Genomic DNA, 15,045 nt, shown 5'->3' on the forward strand with positions numbered 1-15,045 from the left:
GCCAAAACATACAGGAATAATAATAGACAGAGCGTGTGCGTGTGTGTGTGCATGCATCTGTGCAGAGACAATGTACAAGAGACAAAAGCGAGTTAAGTGAAGTGTGCGTGAGTGAAAGAGAACAAAGACAAATTGCATTCACTTTTCCACTAACACATACAGACACACACAGTCATCCTACAAGACTAAACATCCCCTCTGACACCCAAACACATTCATACAGGGTGACAGCACACACACATACACAAATATGGCTTTATCTTTCTGTAAAATGACACACACACACACACCAGTAAGCTGCCAGAGGTGTTTGATGCAGTGTGACCTAAATTCTGCTTTTTAGAGCTAGGGAAATGGTGTGTCTTAGTGCATGTGTGTGACAGAGAGAGAGAGAGGATGAACTCACACTACCCCACATTCTTAGCATGGCTCACATAACTTTCCTCATCACTGTGTGTGTGTGTGTCTGTATGTGTGTGCGTGTTAGTTCACAGGGCTAAAAAAGTGTGCAAGTGTGTGTTCAAGCTGCACCCAGCCCACACTAATTGTATTCATTCTGAAGACCTAGAATTAGCCAGACCCCAAAAAAGCCCAATAATTACTAGTTCACCTACGTTGATGCCTACCCCTTGGCAGTGCAGACACACTACATATATACATAGTGCTGTACTCACTAAAGCACAGTCAACCACACACTCATGCAAACGTTAACTCACCCATACATATGTAGAATCATACAGACTCACACAGACAAAATCATATAAACGCACTGAAAGAGACACAAGTGCTCACACATACACACAAAAGCATACAAAAAGACACAAAGAGGTACACACATAGAAATACACATAGACTCACATATATACGGTATAGACACATGCTGCTCCGATCAATAAAACACTGCATACGTTGGGGTTATATAAATTAGAGAGAGAGAGAAAGAGGAAGATAGCAAGCTGCTGGCCTGGTTGTCAATAGCAACAGTATTTTGGAGGCTGATCAGTAAGTGTAGTCAGCCCTGCTGTAAAGCATGGGGGGATATCACCATGCTTTTCGCTACTGATTATAATACCTTTTCAGTCTGAATACAGATACGTTTTAACACAGTTTAATACTATATTGCAGTTGCATACATTAAAATACAGTTACATTTACTGTAACATTCAACATTATATTTCAGTAAGCGCCATGCTCTGGTACATGCCCACTTGATGCTGACTGGAATCCCAGCCTTAGACAGGCCAAACAGCTGCATGAACAACATGGAACAGCAACATTTCAACCAAGATGCCTCACATTACTATACTGTCATCACTGGCATTTCACTGATTTTTCTACTGAGTGTGATTTCCTTTTCTGTCTTTCCAGCTTATGCACATTTAAAGGGGCTATTTGTACGTTTTCTCTGCTGCCTGGTGGTGGTGATGGTCGCTTGCCAAGAGCTTCAGCTATTGTTGCGTTTACAATACAAGAGGTTAAAACATGCCGTTTGAGCAGTGCTACTTCCTCAGGGCAGACTAGACACTACAGTCAGATGCTATTGGAAAGTGATAAGACAGGCTGGACTGGGGATAGCTGGTTAGCATGCTAACCTCAGTTGGAGAAAAGAAGTGACAGAAAAAGCAAGAGTTAACATTGTATTGCTTTCCACTGCTGGAGACAGCTCTTGGCAAGTAAAAACATTAAGACTGTTAAGTAAACAGCTGTTAATGCTATTGTTGGCTATGTAGCAACAGCCAAACTTCAAGGGGGAACTCCAATGATTTTGTATTGATCTTCCATAAAGTTGGGGGACTCAAAATCAAGTGTGCGGTAACTCAGACACACTGTCTGGGGTTACTGTATCAGACAGCTCCCCCATAGCAACAGAGCAAATTACTCAACTGTTCACAGGCTGAGTAGTACTCTTGATGACAAGCAGACTGATTTTAATGTACAAAATAAGAGGAGTGCTTGTTTTAACAGCAGATTAACAAATGTTTCAATGAGCATCAACCTACCAGAGAGCACAAGAAAGCTTGACCTGGTTTCACCTAAAACTCTCAACCTAACCTCTGCTCACACTCTTCTAACCCAATGGGAAATTTTGAGCCAATCACAGAGGCCCGCTGTGGTTCCATCACAAGGTACTTTAACTTCTCAAAATGAAACCAATCACATATCCAGAAACGTAACTCTGCCACGAGACAACTCTCTTCACTGGAAATCCTCATCTATCAGTCCCAGGAGAAGAAGCAAGAACAAGTGTGAGTGTGTATGAGTCTCTGTGTGTACATATTTGCAGTGCATGCTCTCATCTTCCTGCCGTATGCGACATAATGCAGAGACAGATCAATACAAGCTCTGCTATACGGCCCACAGACATAGGGAGGGGGCTGTCAGGGTAATTACTTTGTCTTGTGGGGGATGTATCACTCTCACAGCCAACAGCCTGGATCTGAATATGGGTCAATACACACACACACGATTGAGTGGCCAGTTGTTCCAGATGAAGAGCAGTGGAATACAGGTCAAACAGGAAGTGGAAAAGAGCCTAAATATCACTGTCACTTCACTGCAGAGATGGATGATAACTGGTCAATTTAACAGCTTATCATCAAATGTTTTAGGAGTTAAGATGCCATTTTTCTGGCAGCAATTTCCTTATTATCCCAGTTTCCAGGGTGACAACAGGATGGTGCATTGGTGTTGTGTTGGATTTACCGTACACTTGATGTGGCTGCAAAAAAACACAGTTATGTCTATCCTCTAGAGGTAATTTCCTGGCAGGATGTCACTGTTATCTCCCACCTCACATCACAAATCACAAAGGCATCTCAACTGAACTAGCAAAAGTCAGAAGGCATTTGAAAGCCACCGTCATTTTGAACACAAATCCTTTCAAGTGTGGGCATTTCAACTAGTTAGCAGACACTTTCAAGTCTCTCTAGAGGCATTTTTTCCCCTCTCGCACATGTTGGATGCAGCACAAGCAGAAATAAAGTTTCTTCCATTAGCACAAAAGCAAGTGTTTATGGACTTTTATTAAGAAAAGTAATGTCAAAATGCTATGTTTTTTCCAACTTCAGGTAACCAAATAACCAGTGGTAAAACTTTACTATGGTCTAGATAAAGCAAACTCTCACTGTATTTATAATATGTGAACAGGTAGTTTGGTGTGGGCCCGAAGCAGTGGCTGCAGGCAAAGGTTATTGATACGAATGAAACCTATACATGTATAATTTTACTATAGTGACATAAGGTCTTAAGGTGTTTCTGTGGTGTTAAAAATTTAAAATAAAATCACGTGTATTTCTGGAGATTTTGAATGACAGTCCTGCAATCTTTGTGTTAATACTTACGCAGAAATCACACCAATAATTCTGTAATGTTCTAGTAAATATGATATTTCATGTTGACACTGAAATTATATTCCTACAAGTTGTAGTTTTTCTATAATATGCTTCTACAATTTACCACAGGGTTCCGTCGCTGGGGGGTAGCCTGACTGCCAATACATACGTTATGTAAACAAACCAAAATATTTGCACCCGTATTAACGAAAAAGAAGAGCTTTGTTGTTGGAAATATGTGCCAGGCGCGAATATTACAGTCATAATTATAAAGGGTAAAACGGAAGGTAGCGGTAAAATATGAAATATAGCTACAGGGTCTGGCTGAATTATTCTTCAGCTGCCGTTTCCTCTGTGTTGTAATTTTCACACACCAACACAGTTCAGTCCTTGTCCTTCACTGCCGGACGAAATGTAACGTCACGGAGTCCATTATCGGACAGGCTGTGTTGTTATCCAGAAATGACATTCGAGCGAATTTACCTGAAAATGGTGAATTCCGTCGTTTCAAGCCGACTCTCCGGAGCTGCCAGGCCCGGATGCCCTCCTCCGCTTTATCCGCCCACTGAAGTAGCCTAAAACACAGCTCCGTCTGTGTTCGGTTTTGGCTCCAAACGCTCCGACAGAAAAAGAAATATCCTCAGAAACACACACGCAGATATGAGGGGTTCGAGGACGGAGAGCTACAGACCAAACCCCCGAAATGTCGTCTGTGTGGCGGTGAAAGCAGTTTAAAGAGGCTGGAGGAGGATCTGCTGTCGACAGAGGAGACGGGAGGGGTGCGAGCTGGCCGTCAAGCGCCACATAGTATAAGGAAATTTCCTGTGACGTTTCAAAATAAAACCATTCTCTGCGACCGTATGTTGAGTTCAACAACAACTTTCAAAATAAAAGCGTCAGTTTTAGGTATATAAAGTCTATGGGTTTTCGGTCACAGTGTTCAAAATAACTGAAACTGAAAATGTTCACCCGTCAATGTCTATGGACATATAAAGAAAAATATGCGTGCTACATAAATTCTCCAGGACGTGTTTTGATATATTTACTTATGTGATATATAACAATGCTATAATTTAATAGGAAAGTCAACTTAGTTCCGTTCTGATGTTAGTAAAATGTAGGACAATTGACGAAACTGGGCGCAGGGGTATGACATGCAGATAAACGAAACAATAGTATCTTTATTTGAATAGTTTCTTTTCCGCTGTTCCTGTAACTCTTTTTTTTTTTTTTTTTTTTTTTTTTTTTTTGTAGCACTGTGTGTGAAACATTTTTGATTGAGATTAACCTTAGCCTGAATATAAAAAGACATTTAAATTCTTATTATTTTTTTATTTCAGGTTGAAAGGGTGACTGTATCATTAGAGAGTTGTGAATATTTCACTTCTCTTTGTCAAACATATTATCATTTTTACAAAGATGAATTAATAGTCTTAATCTGTGTGACAGTCAGAAACAGAAAACTGGGAAATCGGGCATAAATTGCAGGCAACTGTAAACTGTCATTGAGTTTATTTTTTGGTTATATGCTGCCACCTGCTGGATAATAGCGGCAACAACTAGAATTATAGTAATCAAATTGTCGAATATTGGTAATATAGATATACAGACGAGTGACAAATTAAAGCAAAAACCAACATAATTGAAAAGAACATCTTAAATGTGCTTAAGCATTGATTCTGGAGGGATGAAGCATCATTTTCCAATTAACCTTATTTGGTATTATGATGATGGCGGAGGAGCTTTGGAGGACTTTGGACCCCACTGATAAAAGAAACTGGACTTTGGGGTCAAGTAGCCTGCATTCGGATGCGGACCGCATATTAAACCTAACAACTGAAAAGCTTCAAAACTATAGTAGCGAATAATCTGTCAAAAGATCATTCAGGGTTTTTTTTTTTTTTTTTTTTTTTTTTTTTTGACATTGGTAATTTATAGCGGAATTTGATATACTCTGACATTTTAAAACAATTATTAATGGAGAAAATAAGCGACAGATGAATCGATGATGAAAATAGTCCCTGCTGCTCTACAATGAAAGAGGCGCAGACTCAGTTCAAAGTCTGTTTCCTGTTTTCGGTTCAGTTTCATTTTGCCTGGTTATTGTGTCCCGTATCATTTTCTCCATTTTAAGGCAATGTAAGCAACATTTTCAGTCTTTTCCTGCTGAATAACTGTTTTCTCGTGTTGTTAGCGCTTTGTGCTGTCAGTTTATTCAACTAGAATCTGCAGGAATCTGCCGCTCGATGCTCGGTTAACTATTAGGCCTAACTCTGATAAACAAACGCAACTAACGAGCCGCAACCTCAATGCTCATTTTGTATTGTTGAAGTTGAAGCGGTGGAATAAGAGGAGGTGAGGAGTTGGTCGATCGTCAGATACTGAACACAGAGCCGTTATTACTGTGTAGCACCACTTGCTACACAGTCTGTATCTGTGGAGGACACTGACGGACACTGTCTCAGCTGCTGACTGCGGCCTGAGCTGAGACTTAGATTTACACTAGATTTATACTTTGATAGATAGACTTAGATTTACAACTGATGTGATTTACAACTGATTTAGAACTGATGTGGACACAGTATGGCAGTCAGAGGCACAACTCAACAAAATATATCACGTAGCTCTAATAGTTTTTAGACATTTTAATGCGGGAAACTTATATATATAATATAATGTGTACATATTTTATAATATAGATCAGTAAAAGCTTCTCAGCAACCTGTGTATCCTTCTAAAACCAAGAATGGACAGACATCAACCTGGCCCCGCAAGTGCGATATTTGTAAGATGCAAAAGTCAACTCTGGAATCTTTTTAGATTTATTTAAAAACTTTTACTGTCAGTGAAATGAATGAATGTTGAAATCTTGGAGCTGTGAAGTGAAATAAATTCAGTCCCAGTTGTAGTGTCTGATATAATCAGCTGTAACTTGTTTCATGAAGTTATCTTCTCTAGGGACAGTGTAGACAAAGGGATTAAGTCTGGTAACAGATAAAATCAGTTGAGCTCAGTCTGTCAGTGAAGGTAAATGGTCATCCATGCACTGGGCTGCTCTTTAACTTCACTGTAGTGTCATGACACCACATCATGGACTGACAGTGGTACAGCAGCTGGTGGCAACTTCCTCTGCCTCACCCTACTGTCTGTCTGCTTTCAACCGACAGTGAAGTGAAACAGAATGAAGAGTCCATCAGTGGAGGAGAAGCTGATGTTTTTACAGGATAAATTATGTTAAGCATGATTTCAATCGATATGCAGATGAATGATATGTGTTTCCTCCCCAGATGAAGATAGAACATGTATGTGAGCTGATGTGGATGTGAATTCAGCATCATGAGTCAGTGTGAGGACAGAGAGGAGGGACTCCCTCCCTCCAAAACCACTCTGTGTGAGGAACCTGAGAGTCAGACCAAATTTCAGAGGTAAGAGGAGGATCTCTAACTATCTATGACGGAGCTCAGCACTCAGATTACTCCATCATCATTATTCACACTCAAAGCTCTTTGTGGGTTATTTTGAAGCCCAGAGCAGCAGCACACACCAGACTCTACTGGGCCTAAACCTGGACCTGGACCTGAACCTAGCTGTGTTTCCATGAAGAGTGACCGTTCAATGTCTATTCCTCTGTATTTCAGACAATCTGATGATGAGAGGTAAGAATTTAATACTGACAGTCATGTATTTCCAACTAAAAGTTAGATGTTGTGTTTATTAAAAGACTGACTATATTTCTCTGTTTTAATCCAACATGCACATTTATTAGTTCTGTTTTTGTTTTAGGATACAACAGCAGAGAGCAGACTCTCCTGCACCCAGCTGTCTGTCCATCAAGAGCGACTTGTCAAAGGATGTTGTTATTGATTTTAAAGAACAACAACCATCTGCTAATCCAATGTAAGCTGTCATTTACAGTAAGACTTGAGTTACTTTAGAAAAGAACTAGTTTGTATGACATGTGGGATGGGGGTGGGGGGTGGATGGGGGTTGTGATGTGGTTTAATATGGAGAGAGCTACTTCCATGTTCACATGTCTGTTTCATGTTGTCTGTCCTGGAAGACATTCATAGTGTCGACCTCAGTTGTTCACATGAAAAGTGACAGAGATAGTTGTGTGAAGAATGGAACTTTATCACCTCCACACAAATGACCAAGCACGGAATGAGGTGGATATTCCAGATGTTGTTGGACGATCTGACAAACACCTCTCATGGAGTGTACTGATCCCTTCAAATGTTCTTGATTTGTGTTTGAACCTTTACCACTGCAGGGAGTCATCAGATTTACTGTTCACATCAGCACATGGACCTTTACCTTGTGTCTGTCTCTGTGTGGACAGACATAACATGAGCTAATTCTTCATGATTCCTCCACAGAGTCCATCAGGAGAGCTCAGAGGTTCCCAGTGATCAATCTGCCCAACAGCATCAAACACACTTGGACTCTATATTTATGGTCTGTCTGTATGGATCTGATATTTGCGTCCATGATTTCAGTTGGATATTGTCATTCATACAGTATTCTGTTCCAGGTGCTGGAGGAGAACATTGTCACTTTTGCGAAGAATGAGCTGAAGAGGATTCAGAGGGTTCTGAGTCCAGACTACCCAGAGTTTTTAGCAAGTCAGGGGGAGGATGAGGAGTTGATGGATGATGAGGATGAAGAACACAGGAAGAGAAGCAGAGATGTATTTCTAAAGATCACACTGAACTTCCTGAGAAGAATGAAGCAGGAGGAGCTGGCCAACATTCTTCAGAACAGTAAGAGGATCTCTCTAATGATATAACATAATGGGGTGCATATATACATCTTTTAGGAGACTTAACATGTTGAAATATTTATTTTATAATGTAAGATCTTATTTGATGTGTCTTCTATTAGAGCTTGTTCCTGTTTGTCCACATAAACTCAAATCTAACCTGAAGGAGAAGTTCCAGTGTGTGTTTGAGGGGATTTCAAAAGCAGGAAACCCGACCCTTCTGAATCAGATCTACACAGAGCTCTACATCACAGAGGGAGGGACTGAGGAGGTCAATGAGGAACATGAGGTCAGACATATTGAAACAGCATCCAGGAAAGCAGCCAGACCAGAAAAAACAATCAGATGTGAAGACATCTTTAAATCTTTACCTGGAAGAGAGCCAATCAGAACAGTGATGACAAAGGGAGTGGCTGGCATTGGGAAAACAGTCCTAACACAGAAGTTCACTCTGGACTGGGCTGACGACAAAGCCAACCAGGACATACAGTTCACATTTCCATTCACTTTCAGAGAGCTGAATGTGCTGAAAGAGAAAAAGTTCAGCTTGGTGGAACTTGTTCATCACTTCTTTACTGAAATCAAGGAGGCAGGAATCTGCAGGTTTGAAGAGTACCAGATTGTGTTCATCTTTGACGGTCTGGATGAGTGTCGACTTCCTCTGGACTTCCATAATACTGAGATCCTGACTGATGTTACAGAGTCCGCCTCAGTGGATGTGCTACTGATAAACCTCATCAGGGGGATACTGCTTCCCTCTGCTCGCCTCTGGATAACCACACGACCAGCAGCAGCCAATCAGATCCCTCCTGAGTGTGTTGACATGGTGACAGAGATCAGAGGGTTCACTGACCCACAGAAGGAGGAGTACTTCAGGAAGAGATTCAGAGATGAGGAGAAGGCCAAAAGGATCATCTCGCACATCAAGACATCGCGAAGCCTCCACATCATGTGCCACATGCCAGTCTTCTGCTGGATCACTACTACAGTTCTGGAGGATGTGTTGAAAACCAGAGAGGGAGGAGAGCTGCCCAAGACCCTGACTGAGATGTACATCCACTTCCTGGTGTTTCAGTCCAAACTGAAGAACGTCAAGTATGATGGAGGAGCTGAGACTGATCAACACTGGAATAAAAAGAGCAGGAAGATGATTGAGTCTCTGGGAAAACTGGCTTTTGAGCAGCTGCAGAAAGGAAACCTGATCTTCTATGAATCAGATCTGACCGAGTGTGGCATCGATATCAGAGCAGCCTCAGTGTACTCAGGAGTGTTCACACAGATCTTTAAAGAGGAGAGAGGGCTGTACCAGGACAAGGTGTTCTGCTTCGTCCATCTGAGTGTTCAGGAGTTTCTGGCTGCTCTTCATGTCCATCTGACCTTCATCAGCTCTGGAGTCAATCTGCTGTCAGAATCAAGATCAACCGCCCAGAAGTCTGAAGCAAGAAAAGATGAATCTACAGAGGCACACTTCTACCAGAATGCTGTTGACAAGGCCTTACAGAGTCCAAATGGACACCTGGACTTGTTCCTCCGCTTCCTCCTGGGTCTGTCATTGCCAACCAATCAGACTTTACTACGAGGTCTGGTGACACAGACAGGGAATGGTTCACGAACCAATCAGGAAACAGTCCAGTACATCAAGAAGAAGATCGAAGAGCCTTCTTCTGCTGAGAAAAGCATCAACCTGTTCCACTGTCTGAATGAACTGAATGATAGTTCTCTAGTGGAGCAGATCCAACATTACCTGAGTTCAGGAAATTTCTCCATGGATGAACTCTCTCCTGCTCAGTGGTCAGCTCTGGTTTTCATCTTACTGTCATCAGAAAAACATCTGGACATGTTTGACCTGAAAAAATTCTGTGCTTCAGAGGAGGCTCTTCTAAGGCTCCTGCCAGTCATCAAAGTCTCTAACAAAGCTCTGTAAGTATAAAGCATAGGTTACTGCATTTATGCATCATTATATAAAGCACTGTTAACTATTCAGCAGGATTCCTTTCTTATTTAATTCCATATTATCATCTCTCCAGACTGAGTGGCTGTAACCTGTCGGAGAGAAGCTGTGAAGCTCTGTCCTCAATCCTCAGCTCCCAATCCTCTGGTCTGAAAGAACTGGACCTGAGTAACAACAACCTGCAAGATTCGGGAGTGGAGCAGCTGTGTTTTGGACTGAAGAGTCCACATTGTAAACTGGAGACTCTAAGGTAAGATCAAGATACTGTTGTTTAGATGATTACATCTCGCTATTAATGCCTGAAAACTATGACAAAAAAACAACCAATTTTTCATGATGATATCAAAATTATGATACTGACTGACTGAGTGCAGATCAGAGTATGGAAGTATGGAAACCGCTGGGACCTCAAAATGCTCAGACTTAAAAATTTGGACTAAAATTTCACTGACTAAAAATTATTAAAAATGGTAAATGGCTGCATTTTATAGCACTTTTACCCAGGGCATTTAACATGTTGCTGCTCATTCACCCATCCTTTAACACTGATGGCTACAAGGTGCTGGCCTGACACTCAGAGGACACTTTGTGTAGACAGGGAGAGCTGGGATTGAACCAAGAGCATTGTAATTCATAGACAAACCACTCTGCCTACTGAGCTGAATGCTGTACTAGCAACTAATAAACATGTTTGTCAGAAAAAATTAAACTAAATCAAAATGAGATGCCAAAATGAACAGTTACATCTGTCATATTTAACTGTCATGTCAAATGGTTTTGAATGAAACAGAAATGATTTGATCTCCTCATTAGTTACTATGTAGATAAAGAGCTCGTAATTCTGCTTCACAGAACAAATCCATATTTAATTTTTTGCCTAGTGCAAAAAATGCAGGTCTGTTAGTTTGTTGTCCTTGTAACCCAGTGTTATTTGTGCTCTTGTTCATTACTTCCTCTCCAGACTGAGTGGCTGTAACCTCTCAGAGAGAAGCTGTGAAGCTCTGTCCTCAGTTCTCAAATCTCACTCCTCTAGTCTGAGAAAGCTGGACCTGAGTAACAACAACCTGCAGGATTTGGGAGTGAAGCTGCTATCTCATGGACTGGAGAGTCAACACTGTACACTAGAAACTCTCAGGTCACAATTTATCCACCTCTTTAACTGATGATCCTTTAAAGTCTGATTTACATAAGTGAACAAACAGTTAACTTGTGTAGAATTGTGTAAAGTACCTTTTACTAAAGGTACTTTCTAGACTCAGAAGTACTTTACATGGGAATACTGAATTATTGTCTCTTGTTTTTGTTTTAGCTATTCACTTATTTAATCCAAAGATGACGGCTAAAGAATATTCCTAAATTTAATTCTAAGTGGTCTTGTGCACACAATTTAACCCTCAGTAAGATAGTTACAGGATACAGAAAAAATGAAAATGTAAAAATAGAAACGAAAATCATGAAAACATAACACCAAGTGCTCACAGAGGGTTCATGTGTGATGTTTTCTATGCTTGCAGTCTGTCAGGCTGTCTGATCACAGAGGAAGGCTGTATTCTTCTGGCCTCAGCTCTGAGCACCAACCCCTCCCATCTGAGAGAGCTAGACCTGAGCTACAATCATCCAGGAGATTCAGGAGTGGAGCTGCTGTCTACTAGACTTAAGGATCCAGACTGGAGACTGGACACGCTCAGGTATGGAGAGGTCTGCTGTGATCACAGACAATGTCTGATAGAAGAAGAAGAGCTGGAGACATTTTCTGATCTCTGAGAAAACCCCTAGAGAATTATGACTTTAGTATTTCATGATGACTTACTTACTGTGTCATATTTACAGGAAAACACAGATATATATATATATATATATATATATATATATATATTTTTTTTTTTTTTTTTTTTTTTTTTTTACTACTCGTGAACGAAAGGACACTTTGAACTCAGAGTGCTTTACCAGAACAGTCCCGAGGACTTGAGATCCCTGTCCATTGTTGGAATGCTAATAATATGACATCAACAGTAATGATACCATCTCCAGTGCTCAGAGAGAGTCATGCCACCACGTCTCTGTTTTCTAAAATATTGATTATCTATAACAACTAACCTCTTTGAGATCCTGGTCTTGTAATTATGCAATTTTTGTTGTATTTAGTGATAGTAAATCTTAACTATAACATAAGGATGTCAGAATTTTATGGAGCCACAGCCAGCCAATCATAACTTGTGTTTTGAGAAGACTTGTTTTCAGACTGTCTCTGCCAAACAAATCTGACAACAAATAAGATGAAGTTATGACATGTGAACATCAGCTGTAAGATTTACTGATGATGATCAACATCACAGACTGTGAAACTGTAGAGCAAAACAAAAGACTCAACATACATGAAAAATGACAACAATTGGTGTATGAGAGTGATATAATGTCCATCATGCTGAAAGAGAATGTGCTGGTCTGACGCCCTCCCTATTTTCAGGTTGGAGCCCGCTGGAGCCCAGTGGTTGGCACCAGGTCTGAGGAAGTGTAAGTGTGTTTTGACTCATTAAAACCAAGCTGCACACGAGTCATCATCAAACCGTCGATAATGAACAGATTAATAACTGCAACTGTGTTGTATCTCATTCCCTCCATCAGATTTCTGTGAGCTCACACTCGATGGAAGCACAGCAAACAGAAAGATCAAACTGTCTGACAACAACAGGAAGGTGACACGTGTGAAAGAGTATCAGCCATCTCCTGCTCATCCAGACGGATTTGACTACTGGTCTCAACTGCTGTGTAAAAATGGGCTGACTGGTCGCTGTTACTGGGAGGTCGACTGGAGTGGAGATGTTGATATATCAGTGAGTTACAGTGGAATCAGACGAAGAGGAAACAGTAAAGAGTGTGTGTTTGGATGGAACGACCAATCCTGGAGTCTGAGATGCTCTGAGGTTCATGGTTACTCAGTCTGGCACAATAACAGAGAGACATCTATCCCCTCTGCATCCTCCTCCTCCGCCTCGGTCTCTCGCAGAGTAGCAGTGTATGTGGACTGTCCTGCCGGCACTCTGTCCTTCTACAGCCTCTCCTCTGACAAACTGATCCACCTTCACACCTTCAACACCACATTCACAGAACCTCTTTATCCTGGATTTGGAGTCAGGTTCTGGTTTTCTGGTTCCTCTGTGTCTCTTGTCAGAGAGAGAGTCTCCTGGAGTGAAATTTTGATTTCAAAGGTGGGAGGGGCACAGTTAGTGCAGTCACAAATGCTCAAAAATATGAGAGATATTGTCCTGGTGTTCTTCGCCATTTGGCTGCTGAGCCTATATAGCAAGTGGAACAGACAACAAATAAATGAATTCAATACTGCCTTCTAAAAAAAGTGCAGGGGGCATGACAGAAGGTTTATGCCCAGAGGAGAAACTAAAAAGTTCTAAGAAATGAGGTTTACAGATTTTTAATTAAGAAAGCCAGTGTCCATAGGAAAGACCCAGTATCTCAAGGTCATGGCTTTTGATCCTCAGTGGACCACATGAAGTTTGAAACAGTTAACTTTAACACCCCCACCCCCCCCATTTTACTGAGAAAATGTTTTTGGGTAATTTGTGTGATTTCATCTGAGATATGACATTCCATGGCTGAGATAAGCAATGTAAAGTTTAAATCATTATCTGTCATGGGACCATACTGCCATCCATTGACTATGTACTAATCCAGTATCACCCACACAATATTAGGGTTTGTGATAATTATTATACTGAAGTTGTCAATCAATTAACGGATTTATTCTTTTGTTTGATTAATTAATCTCTCATGTAGTATGTCTTAGATTCGTGATTAATGTGCTGATATATAATCCACATATGCATTGTTTATTTTTGTTATTAATGGCATCAATAAATATCATATATTATCTTGATTAATGTTTTAATTAGTAATGGTGTGAGGCAAATATGTGCATGGAAACTCCAAATTAAATCATTAAAAGTCATTAAAAGAGAAATTTCGCTTCTCGTTCTGACTGAGACAAAGAAGGGAAGAGTAACGAACACAAACAAGCGTAAATGCAGTTTTCTGAATATGCATCGATTACCCACACTCCATAGATACTCAAGTAACACCAAAGGGTTATAACTCTACATAATGTTTTAGGGGCAAACATGGCAGCACATAGGAAATCTTAGCAGTAACTGATCTTACAGAGAATAACATTTGTTTTTAACCTCTCGGTAAATGGTGGAATATAGCAAATAAACAGGTAGAAAAACAGGCAGGACGTAACATCCCTGTTGCCTCATTACGTATAAATCACAACTTAAGGCAAGTAAAATATTCACTTACTTTCTCGACTGATGCACACAGGTAATCCAAATGTTTCTTAATCTGGTAAGCTACAAACCCACTACAAATTTTCTTTCTTCTTACTTTCCTTCATGGCTAGTTTTCTACAAAGCTGACCAGGTGTCATGATCATGCACATCACATGATCTCACAAGTCCACTCTCAACTCAGTTGAACACCTGTGGGAGGTTTTGGACTACACTACATACTGGTTTTAATTTGTCACGTCTTGTTAGTGACTCTGAACAATGATTATTATTGAAATTGTTGGAATAAACAACAAAACTGTTTCTATGAATGTACAGCAGATTTATCAGCTGCAGGTTAAAGCTGCAAATCTCCCATTCTGACACATCCCAGAGGTGTTCTGTTGGATTCAGATGGAGACTGAAGAACTGTGAACTCACTGTCACGTTCATGAAACCAGTTTGAGACAACATTTGCTTTGTGATATGGAGTATTATTATGCTGGAAGTATTCATTGTGGCCATAAAGGGATGAACATGGTCAGCAAGTGTTAAGGGGCTGAAAGTAGACTGGATCATGAATTAATGCTGTTGACACCAAATTCTCACCCTTCCAGCCCAGACTGTTTTTCCAGTCTTCATGATAAAACACTCAATTGATCAATGGATCAATAGGTCAATCTATCAATCAAACAATCAATTGATCAAAACTCTGGATCAGGC

At 40.6% G+C, this 15,045-nt stretch overlaps 2 protein-coding genes across 2 annotated transcripts in view; one reads left to right on the forward strand and one right to left on the reverse strand.

Moving 5' to 3' along the window:
• cdk17 (cyclin-dependent kinase 17) overlaps positions 1-4,126 on the reverse strand; it is a 41,029-nt gene extending 36,903 nt beyond the window's left edge. The window contains exon 1 of the mRNA XM_018662728.2: positions 3,816-4,126. The gene's annotated coding sequence lies outside the window, so the exon portion shown is untranslated. The remainder of the gene's footprint in view (positions 1-3,815) is intronic.
• Positions 4,127-5,310: 1,184 nt separating this feature from the next.
• LOC108874300 (protein NLRC3) lies at positions 5,311-14,018 on the forward strand. The gene is made up of 12 exons (XM_018662736.2): positions 5,311-5,471; positions 6,620-6,757; positions 6,857-6,988; positions 7,116-7,229; positions 7,709-7,787; positions 7,864-8,092; positions 8,214-10,011; positions 10,119-10,292; positions 11,004-11,177; positions 11,557-11,730; positions 12,510-12,556; positions 12,668-14,018. The coding sequence occupies exons 2-12, from the start codon at positions 6,669-6,671 to the stop codon at positions 13,390-13,392; spliced, it is 3,735 nt and encodes a 1,244-aa protein (XP_018518252.1). The 5' UTR covers positions 5,311-5,471; positions 6,620-6,668; the 3' UTR covers positions 13,393-14,018.
• Positions 14,019-15,045: the final 1,027 nt, after the last annotated feature.

Source organism: Lates calcarifer, linkage group LG18 (assembly GCF_001640805.2).
Source record: "Lates calcarifer isolate ASB-BC8 linkage group LG18, TLL_Latcal_v3, whole genome shotgun sequence".
Classification (NCBI taxonomy): Eukaryota; Metazoa; Chordata; class Actinopteri; family Centropomidae; genus Lates; species Lates calcarifer.

What these genes read in the sequence shown, in the direction of transcription:
- LOC108874300 (XM_018662736.2), top strand. Translation starts at nt 6,669, where the DNA reads ATGAGTCAGTGTGAGGACAGAGAGGAGGGACTCCCTCCCTCCAAAACC. An exon ending in CAACCATCTGCTAATCCAAT is followed by an intron (nt 7,230 to 7,708) that starts GTAAGCTGTCAT and finishes ATTCCTCCACAG; the next exon opens with AGTCCATCAGGAGAGCTCAG. An exon ending in TGTAAACTGGAGACTCTAAG is followed by an intron (nt 10,293 to 11,003) that starts GTAAGATCAAGA and finishes CTTCCTCTCCAG; the next exon opens with ACTGAGTGGCTGTAACCTCT.